Source organism: Saccostrea echinata, unplaced genomic scaffold (genome assembly GCF_033153115.1).
Source record: "Saccostrea echinata isolate AGI-Se365-2 ecotype Australia unplaced genomic scaffold, CSIRO_AGI_Sech_v1 ptg000008l, whole genome shotgun sequence".
NCBI classification, from domain to species: domain Eukaryota; kingdom Metazoa; phylum Mollusca; class Bivalvia; order Ostreida; family Ostreidae; genus Saccostrea; species Saccostrea echinata.
The window spans coordinates 12,179,574-12,191,355 of NW_026889757.1; the positions used below are offsets into that span (position 1 = coordinate 12,179,574).

Below are 11,782 nucleotides of genomic sequence, written 5' to 3' on the forward strand. Positions count from 1 at the left end.
TTACATTAAAGTACATGTAAGTCCTAGCAAAAATAACTTTTTGGTAAATGTATAACAGTTCTTTTGTTTAAACTTCACAATGGCTTTCATATTCATAACTAAGAGTAGTTTAAATGTTAAGGCAGCAGTCCATAAAAGGAACCCCTAGTATTTCAATCAATAAACGATTACCTGGTATCTATATTGTCTTTTGTGTCTATCAAGTTTCTGTTTACAAAGAATTTCGCCATGAAATGTTGAGTTTGATATACTCATCACATACGTTCATTAGTATCTGTGACTTGTATGTCTTTTTTGTAAGATTGAGAAGAATGTCGTTGTCTTTGAGCATTGAAACTTTATATACAACTTCAAATCATAAGAGACATTCAAATTGTAAAGGAACCGACAATGAAAGTGTGTCTATGTCCCTTTAGGAAATCGTCAGCTTGAAAGTTTATGTCGAGATGTATTCTAAAAGGTTATGAAACGTTGGTATAGAGGATATGAGAAAATACATTCGATCAAAAACCTTACATAAATTTTAATCAACTTTTCTTTTTTTTTTAAGATGATTCAGATTCGTTCAAAAACGTATGGGATCATGAATCTTTTTTTTTTTTTTCTTTTTATTGGTCGAAAATATTAATTATAGCTTATATGTTGTCAGTAGATTAACACCATGATTTGCATTTTGATTTATCTGTATTCTTTCAAACTTAATCACAAAATTCAAGCAGATATGCTTTCAGTAGAGAGTCACTTTTCTACGGTCAATATTACGCTACAAATCCTAGTGGGTTTTTATCGTTCAGTCTTCTTTTTTGTCAGATTCCATGTCAAAGAAAATTCAGTCGTTCAAGAACTTAAGAGAAAACGAAATTTTGTATTAAATCGTTTTATGAAACACATTATCGAATGCTAGAAATCAACCAATTCTACCAAGGAAAGGGTTAAAAATATAAGTACTTGAATGCATTTATCTGAAAGGAGGGGCATATTGTTTTATAGTAGTTTTATCGTTAAAAATATAGTTATAAAAATAATGTTATTTAATTATTTTTTTTTTTTTACAATTTCCTAGATTTCACGATGTTTTTGAATTAACAACAAGAGATTCAAATTAAATTCTAAAAATAAGTGAAAATTTTGTATCCTGACATATCAGCTCGAAAACTCTTTGCAAGACAAAAGAAAGCATTTAGTGATGAGTGGACATCTGTAATGAATCAATAATACCCCTCAAGAAAGAAAAAACAGATAAATAAAATAGGTGTAAAGTCGGACAGAGGAAATACAGTTAAATTCTGAACAGAAAATTCGATTGATAAAGCATGATGGCGTAATGAAACTTTATACAAAAACCTTCATCTATAACTTGCCATATTAGATTGTTTGAAATTTTGAGCCCCTTTTGATATTTATTTAAATTGCTATGTTTTATGAAACTATTCTAATAATCTGAGCTTATTTTTCTAATATAGGGGTCATCTCGTAGTTATAAACTACGCTAAACAATCTGTTGGGTTCGAAACGGTATATTTCATTCCTTTCTAGTTTCCGGGGAAAATCCCCTCCACCATATCTTTAATATTCCTTAGTTACATGTACTATTAAAAAAATAGTTTGTCTATGAGATCAGAATGTCCTAAATGACTGCTATTATAGATTTCTTTTGGTTTTGTTGTCCATCAACAGTTTCTTCTTGGCAAGCACATTCGTCATTTCCTTTTTCTGGACATAAACAACCGGGTTTATCTCCCTTATTTGAATTTCCTGGTGTTACTTGGTTTCCTAGATTGCTGAAGTAGGAAAAAAATGATTAAAATTAAATCATATCTTAAAATCAAGTGAGAATATCTAGAATAAAACTGGATAAACTTTTATTTTTGATGAATAAAAGTGTTCAGTTTATTTTCAATTTAATTATTATACTCTAAACATCAAAATGTTAATATTTTATGGTCTTTGATCTGTCTGTGAGATCAGTGATATATAGGCATAGCTAACATAAATAGAACACAGCCTTTACTTTGTTTTAAGATGACGATTGTTAAATCGACTATCAATAGTCAATCCGTGAAGTTACGGAAAGAGCCTTGATCCAAAAATAAATTTTGTATTAGTATAGTAAAAAAAGTTAAAAAATGGTTTTGTGACTCGCAAGACTCTGGATCCTCTTGACAATATCTACATGTTTTTGCGTCACCTCAAGAAACAGAACCAGAATCTTGCTAACTCCTTCAATGATATATTTAATTTTATAAAATTTCACACTATATATGCACATAAAATATGCAAACTAAACGTCTTGAGCATTTTCAACGAACAGAAAACAACTAATCTCTAATGAAGTATCAATGACAACGTCATATAATGACTCCCACCCAACCCTATCCTCATTTCTTTTTAAATGCGGGAAAACTTCATTTGTCAACTCTGTATAGATATTACAGAAAATCAAAAGATAATCTAAATTGTCTATGGATCATGTCAGACTTCACAATAGCTGGTCCTGCTCACAACCAGAACATATCGATCGAGGAGTCAACTTTTCTGTAAAAATAAGTTAACATCTGGTAACCTGAATATTGTAAAGATTGCTATCTACGGGGAAAGGCCACGAATTTGAAAAATAAATATTTGCAGAATGATTCCTTACCGCTTTGCCTCCATCAATCTATGGCCAATCTCCTCTGTTCCTTTCTCCTTGGGAATTAAATGTTGTGTATTAACCACAGATCTTTCACCGTCTGTCTGTTCCTCTACCTGTTCCTGACGAATTCTAGCAATGGACGGATCAATACCAACTGGTACCTCAGGTATATCTTCTTGTCCGTTTGATACAATAACCTCTATAACATCCTCTATCGATGGCCCTTCTTTTGCGCATGCGCAATTTTGTCCATCTGGACATGTACATTGTCCTACCGTGCGTTTTTGCAGTGATCTGGGATATTCTAGCTTCCTGAAAAATATTGATTGATTATTATTTTTGTTTAACGCCGAGTCGGCAATATTTCAGCCATATTGAAAAATAACTAATAATGCCTGATTGTGCACGTATACTGCAGACAAACTATTACTCGCGTCATCTTTTATTCGCGATTCATCACTTTGAAATCAATCCGCGACGATTAATTATCGCGACTAAGGAAACATTCTCTGCAAATACAAAGCAAAATAAATGGTTCGCTGCGATTAATATTCACGAGTTAAAGTAGGTCCTGAGACTCGCAGATATTTCTCGCACGCGAAAAAAGTTGGTTTACAGTAGTTCGTTGAGAAAATAGGTGGTGCGGCTTCTAACCAAAATGAATTCTAAAGCCCTTGACATCCGGAGATTGAACATTGATACGCTGCTTAAGTGCCGAGTTGGAATTATTTATATGTACTTTTCTGAAAGTGCAAGTCTATGAAATGAAGAGAAAACCGATTTGATTTCAATAAGCCATAGATCCTATCAAAAAAATTGAAGAAATCTTAAATGGTCGCCAAGGACCTATGGTTACGCATTACATATATTTGTTAAGTCTTACACATAACTGTCATGGACAAAAATCCATGCCATATCTGGAAATTTATTTTAAATACAGTGAAACTTGTCTAATCTGGATGCTGTGTATTCCAAAATCTTGCCTAATACAAAGTCCATTTCAGTAAATTCAATTGTTTAAAATATCTAATCTGGCCAATTTCTATGGAACCAATGGTGTCCGGATTAGACAAGTTTTACTGTATACATAAAAAGGTCCGGATTATTCTTTAATGTCTTAGAGATGAATTCCGAAAAAATAGATAGTCCAAAAAATAGTTCAAATCTGTGGAATATTGATAATTCCTGGAAATAGAATGATTTCATTCCCGTTCAAAAATATTAGTTATTTTTGAGACAGATTTATCCGTCTTTATGATAGTATTTGACTTTTTTTCTTCAAAAATTATCAATGAGAACAATTTAAGTAGAATCTATCTTAAGAATTGTCATAAAAATATTTGTGCATACAACTACTTTACTAATTTTTTTTTTTTTTTTTTTTACATAAAACGAAAGATTTTCGAAGAAAAAAAGATTATTATTTTGGAATGATTTGTTAGAAGCTACAAATAAGATACCACCACCCTTTCTCTTAAAAAAATAAGAAATAAACAAAATCTTACCATTTGATTTCCTTTTGATGACCATTGATGCTATCTGGAGTTTGTTGCTTATAGAGAAACATTTCAAGATTCGAGTTAGACTTCTCTTTGTTTGAAGGTCTAGCTTCTGATGAAATGAGACAAAATGAGAGGGTCAATAATATTAAACGTGCTCGCCTATCCTCCATGTTTCGTGCGTGGTTGGCAGCACTGAAGCACACAATGCAAGCGGTTATATAGTGTTTTCACACAATGAAGGTGACTTATTGCCGAAAATACAACAATTCTCAAATGAGACTCAGGTGTTGTAGATTTTTGATTAGACAAAAACAGCTTTCCCTATGAAGTCATTTAGTACTTCTGTTGGCTTTCTGTAAAACTTTTATTCTGTGTGCTGACGTTCCTTTCTATGACCACAAATGGATTTCTTTGTTCAAACGAGAATCTTTGCTTCTTCATATGGTCCAAACAAGGTCAGGGAGGACATTTTTTTTTCAAAAATATTTTCAATCTGCAACAGTAAAAACATCACAGTCTTAATCTTGCAATGCACAGGCATTTTTTTCCAGTTTCTAAGATAAGACTACAAAAACGTTTAAGAACCTAGTTCATAATAAGTGATGATGAAGTCGGGGTATTTTTTGACATGGTTCTTAATACGAGGGTTGTTCAAAAAGTAATGTCACAGCTACTATGAAATCTTTAATAATCAAAAGTATTCAACAAAATTTTGTATACTAATACCTTTGCCTATTTTAATTCTGTCCTAAAATTTCATTCGGATATAAGCTCTACTTTATAAAAATATTAAAATAAACACATTGTTGGGTCTCGTCTATCGCCCCACGGCAAGAACGTACCGTTGTCGTTATTTTGAATTAATTTGAATTTGATGATACATAAGATTTCCACAAAAAGGAATGAATTAGGAAATACTACAACTCAAAACAACACGGTTTATAGCAAAATGACAGTCAAAATTATTTTAAAAAGACGCACATGGGAGGTTGAAAAGATAAGCGGATGAACTGAAAATGGGTACCAAAAAGTAACGTCATAGCGATTTCAGTAATCCATTTTCTCTACATTGGACCAAATATAGATCGAAATCTTCCAGATCAATATATGTTTGTAATGTTTATGATATTAAGTTTTGTCATCTTATGAAATCCTACGTCTTCAACGGTGTTTGGCAAAGACTTTATCAAACAAGAAAGATGACAGGGTTTGCTCAAAGGAGTATGTTTTATTCAATCATTGAATCTTTAAAAAAATTTGTTTTGTTGTTTTATTTTCAAAACGACGATTTAGCAATCATAGAAATCAACTACATGTAATTCTCTGGACACCTTTACCATAATATTGACCCAGAAACAGCATAATTGTATCTGCACTATCACCATTTTCTTTCTTATAGTAAACAAACAGTTATGTAATAAAAGAAAACACTAATTATGTGGCACTATTATTACTAAAATTTTATATTATGTTGTGTTTATTATATATTATGTACTAATCATAATTTGTTTCCTATAATAGACGGCCAAAACGTCATTAAAAGTCAGAGTAAATTTGAATCAAATGTTTGGTTTTCTCTCCTTCATGATATATTTTCTCTGCTTTTATAACAATGCACTTAAAAATGACTGTTTTCTAGATAACGGATACTGATGAGTAATATTTACAACAATAAGTTGTAATTGTGTCGCCCACGTGGAGCAGTGGCTAGAGCGTTTGCTCTAGAGTCGCAGAGTAAGGAACTGATCCTTACCTCGCGGGTTCAAATCCCACTGAAGGACGTGGAGACTGGTCCTTCGGATGAGACTGTATAGTATAAACCGAGGTCCCGTGTTGCAGTAGACGCTGGCAAAACTGATCCCTCAATGCTCAAAGAGGCAAGTACAGGTCTAAATTTGCAGCCCCCAGCCGGCAAGTGAAAAATAGTGAAAAATTCTCGGAGAGACTCTGAAACAAACAAACAAATGACGAAAAGACACTTCTTGGGATGATATTAAATTATCTAAATATCAACAAGGCAGGTAGACGACAAATACAGAGAGGTTACTTGAGCTAAAGCTTTGTTTAAATGAGGATAAAATGTGAACATTTTTATCAACATTGCATTTTTGCAAATTTCAATTTGTTAAAACGTATAGGAAAAGACCAAATGGAAATCAAATATTAGCACTTTTAAGCTAGAAAAAATAAAGTCTGTATCAAATAAAATGTATTTTAATTTTTTTTTTTATTAAACCTGTGATTGATTTATATAATTTAAAGCATCAATCTACTTTAAATACTTTATTCAGGTAGTTCAGGTGCAAAAAATCAGGAAAGACAATGCTTAGACTAAATGAGATAATATTCTTTAGCCTTATTTTAAAGATGATAAAAGTTTGGACAGCAAGTAAGTCTGAAATTATTCATAAGAATTTTTTTTAGATAAAACAACTGATTTGAACAAATATATCGAGAGATTAATTCAAAGATCACTGAAACGAGTTTATGTCTTTTTTTAGGTGAAATTTCTTTAAGGCAGGTAAGAACGAGACTTGACCTCATTGAACCCTCATTAGCAATTTGGTCTGGATTTAATTACCCGTTCATTTGGTGTGGTCTGGAATGTCTCAAGGAACATAACTGCGTGTCCTTACTGTACAATTCTACAGAGATGTCTTGTAAGCTTTTTCGAGTCATATACAATGAGGATAAAGACGGAGATGACACTGTAAAATATTACATACTGGATAGAGGAAGAACCCGCTGGGGTAAGTAGCGGAGAACCTCAACTTAGGAGTTTTGAAAATTGCTACAAAATGTTTATGTTACATCTTACTGAGCAACAGTACAATAAACTTGACCTTTTGGCACTTAAATTTTAACTTTTAGGTTTATCACTTTAATCTTTTAACATATTTTGAAAGATGTAATCATGGCAACAATTATCATCTAATTTTATGTAAAATGGCTTGGATAATATTAATTTTTCAAGAAAATCTGCAAATTAATTCGTGTAAATTATTGGGTGACCTTTTTGCACTCTATGAATATCATATTTTGGGTTGTAAAAATCTAAGTAGGCGGTAAAATATTTTCTTGTATCAAGTTTTTATTACTCTAGTAATGATTGATTGGAAGTATCGTGTAGTTTAAAATAATGAGAGAAAATGTTATGCCTAGTGATGTGAATTTTGAGACATTGGTTTAAATATGCGATTTTCAGGGAAAAAGCAAGGAAAATCTTATCGTGACCTCTTCAATATATCTTCATTTTTTGGCAAAGTTTGTCAAGTGAATGTGTAAAAGTTGTTCTAAAATATCGATTGAAACCTATATTTAATATTCCTAGCATATAATCGCGGGAAAAAATTCTCTGAGTAAAAATGTGTTGGGCTAAAGTTCAAAGATATTAAAGTTTTAAAAAGTGTGCATTTAAAGAATTTTCTTCCAAATATCCTTCCACGACAAAAGATAGTCCCCCATAAATCTTGTTTCCTTATGATTTTGTGAACAGTTTTTGAATTGAATAATTATAAATATTTAAATTTAGAGACTCAACATCTGAAGTCTCAATGATAAAGCCTTAAAAAAAAATCTGAATACTACTGTACGCCATGTTTGAATTATTTCCTTTGACCTTTTGACCGATATATATATATATATATATATATATATATATATATATATATATATATATATATATATATATATATATATATATATATATATATATATATATATAGTCATTTTTTTTTCTTGGTTACAAATAATATTCTCAAAAAAGAATGTTTATCTTAAACATAACATGACTATCATAAGCATTATTCTCTAGTGTATTTGTGGGTTTTTTTTAAATAATGTTGATGCAAAATTTTTATAGCATAATCTACATAGGTTATTATTCAAACTTTTTGTAACATAAAATTTTCTGTAGCAATTTTCAAAACTCCCAAGTCTATGGACTAAGATTTTTAAAAATCTCTTTTCATGAAGGCATTGTTTGTATTGTCATTTTACAATTCAAATAATACTCATATTTCTTTTTAGCAATGTTTGAAAGTTGAACCAGTTAAATTTCAGGAAAATTTAAATCTATATATATCATTTGATACCCTAAAACGATATAAAATAACAATTTAAAATCTTCTCAGAGTGAATTGAAAAAATGTGTCTCAATCAATAACAACTAGTAAAACAAACACAAGAATGTTCATCCACTCTTTCAATATTTAGATTTTAAAAATGGATCAAATTTATATAGATATTAAAAACAGTCTAAAAAGATACCTTTGCTTGAACAAAAGGGTTTCTCATAGCTTTTCTACAACGTTTATTTTTCACAGGAGGGAACTAGAATTCATGCATTTAAAGCACATTCAATCATTAACTGGGAGACATTTTAAAAAAAAATTATTTCCTTTGATGTATGAAGAGGGTCTCTTTTTGAAATTGATCTTAATTTTTAATCTGGAAATAATAAATAAGAAAATATAATATAATTTTGGGGGGCTAGTTAATGTTTTGCAGATTCATTGTAAATAATGAAAGTTATGAGGAAATGAACATAATTCAACAGTAAATGGATCGAGTTTTGTGATCTCAAATCACAGCACCTGGTCAGACCTGAGAAATAGCATTAGTAGATTAGTTTATTAATGATATAATTGTACCGTGTTAATATTCAATGGTACAGCATCATTAAACCAAGTCATATAAGGATAAATGTGCAATTCACACATCGAAATTGATACAATTTTATCTTTGAGGATTTTATGTCATTAGTGTATACCCTTAATCAGTTTTAGATTCTTATTCAAAGTCGAAAAAAGACCAAACATTTCTTTAAAGCTTAGAATAGATTTTTTTTTATTTCTGGAAACCCATAATGACAAACGAAGAGATTATCAACACGGTTTTGATTCTATGTATAGCTGCAACAAAAAATATATTAACTGATATTTATCAGTTTAGTGTGGAATGGTCCCTTTAACAGTCATTCTTATATATCAAAATATTCCCATCGATCCTAAAGATAAATATCTAATGATATTCTTTTAGTTATTTGAATCCTTGGAAATTTGGAAAATGAATTTTGTATCCCTTTTTTTTTTACACATAATTTAAAATCCTGTATAAAACACAGGTAACAGAGAAATGCTTGGACAATAAATAGTCTTTTCCAGCTTTCAATTTTTGTTTGATTTTTATTTCCCTGCTGCAGTACCAGAGTCTTGTAAAGATGTCGCCACTTGCTCAGGAACAACGACAGATGGCGAGTACTGGATATATCCTCAAGCAACGAACAGAAAAAGAGTGAAGATATTTTGTAACAACATGTCATCTGATCCATTAGAATATATTACTTTAAGAAACACAAATTCCTTCAATGAACACGATAAATCGAACTGGCCAATCATGTGGCAGCAATGTCAGTCTAGTTATATACCACCTTTGAAGAGGGCAGATTTCCAGAAAGTTGGAATACAAATTCAAGTACATATGATACATAATGTTTTACTGCCGCCACTGATAATATATCAGAATTATATTACATATTCATCATTTACATGTAATTCATTGAATATATTTATAGATTATTTTAAAATTTCAGAATAGTATAAGAAATATATAACAGTGGTTATTTTCATCGAAATCAAAAATCCAACTACTCAAAACAAACAATAAATAACCGTCTGAGCTATTAAAGTATACAACCTGGGCAAAATAACATACGTCAAATCACAAGATAACTTTAATGGATTGCATATTTAACAGAAGGAATGAACGTGTACATTTTTTTACACAGACAATGGAAGTTAATGGATTGGACTTCACTTTTGCATTGTTGACTGGCACGCCTACGATATCGTATGGAGAAATAAGAGACTGCAATGGTGAATCCTTTCGGAGCCCCTGTCCACACTTTGCAAGAGCAACCATCAATACTAAAGGAACCGGACTGGTTATTGATCCCTCTGTACGATCTTGATGAAATACAGCATATCAAAGATATACTAATAAGAAATTCCTAATTTCAATCTTAATTTCTGAAAAAAATCATGTGCTTCAAAAAATATTTCATAAATGCAAAAAGCAAATATCTCAGTCAGCGTTTACTTTGATTATAGATTTTAGAAGGCTTTCCCAACTACTTATCCTTTGAATAATGAAAGCAAAAACAATCCATTAACAAATAGAAACTATGCCATCTCTACATTAATTTTCTTGTGTCCTGTCTCGTTTATGTTAAAAAAATCGCCTTTACTGTAAACATCAAACCATTAATCATACAATATCTTTTTTTAGAAAGGAGTGAACCATAAGCAGCATTTATCTATGCAAAAGGGACTGTTTTTCTATTAAAGAAACCAATTTTATGCTTCTAATCTGATTTGCAAAGTTTAATGACATTTTAGACCATGCTTGCTATAAAAAGTTATCATATTAAAGTTTAGAATTTTGAGTATTCTTCTATCACCCGTCCATTCTCCCATTCATGTTTGTTTTTACTAGCAATCAGACCTCTCTCTGTATTAACAGGGATCGATTTTTTTTAAAAATCGTTGAGTATTACAATGGTTATAATATTATAAAAGACAAATCACAAAACTAGAAGAAAACTTCATTTGATCAACTTCGGGTCAAAGATGAAGCATCTTGTGCTCAAAATTTAGAACAAAACATATCTAAATTTGCGAGCCACAGATTTTGCTTATTGCGAAAGAGTCTCATTTTAATTTCCTAATCAATTTAAAAAAAAAATGGAGCTGCATATTTAAGGAATCACTGTCTAGTTAGTAGAGTATGCCAGGGCATCAACGATAGTTGGAAACGTGTGATAATTTGCATAACGTGAAATAAAATTGTAAATTTAGATTTTAAAAATGTAGACTAACAGACTTAAATTACACGAGGCCTCACATCTCAATTTCAATAGTCCGCGCCCATTGACGTCAAACACAAAGACAGCCGCATGAGAATTACATGCATATTAGGCCTCCTTAGAGTCAGACACAAAGACAGCCGCACGAGAATTACATGCATATTAGGTCTTCTTAGCTCCTGATCTTTCGCTTGGCGAAATTTGCATTCCGGTAGAATGATCAAGAAATCAACTCTCCTAACTTTCAAAGAGTTATCACAGAGAAAACAAATAGAAATGGAAATATTCGAGGCTTTTTTTTCAATATTGACTCTGGTTAACTGTGGAAATTTCTTCACTTGATATTCATGTAAACATCAAATTCATGCTAATCAATTCCCGTTTCTTCAGCTGACTTGGGGAGTAATCAAGGGCCATTACCCAGAAATAAGAAATTTTCAAAAATCGACAGATGATTCTGAGATATCCTTCACCTGTGCAGGATGGTGTGCAAGATGTGGACCAGCATCGGGACCCATTATATTTCAAGTGTCAAACGAATTCAGTAGATCGTTTTTTTTTAATCTACTCTTAAAGACAAATCATAATAAACACTTTATATATGAGCTTCAATCTGGATGATTATTCACAAGATCAAGTTGTTAAAGTAAAATACTGGAGAATTTATGTGGCTACTTGTCTGTTGATATGAGTTTTTTTTAGTTAAACAAAGCAATAGATGTTTATGTTTAATTTTAATCTCATTTATTTCAGTATCAGCTGCGGATGCACAAGCCTTGA

The 11,782-nt window shown here is 31.1% G+C and overlaps 1 protein-coding gene across 1 annotated transcript; it reads left to right on the plus strand.

Moving 5' to 3' along the window:
• Positions 1–6,504: 6,504 nt before the first annotated feature.
• LOC133181405 (A disintegrin and metalloproteinase with thrombospondin motifs 9-like) lies at positions 6,505–11,782 on the plus strand. Its single transcript, XM_061315919.1, has 6 exons — positions 6,505–6,526; positions 6,639–6,887; positions 9,341–9,612; positions 9,926–10,096; positions 11,393–11,530; positions 11,756–11,782. The coding sequence occupies exons 1-6, from the start codon at positions 6,505–6,507 to the stop codon at positions 11,780–11,782; spliced, it is 879 nt and encodes a 292-aa protein (XP_061171903.1).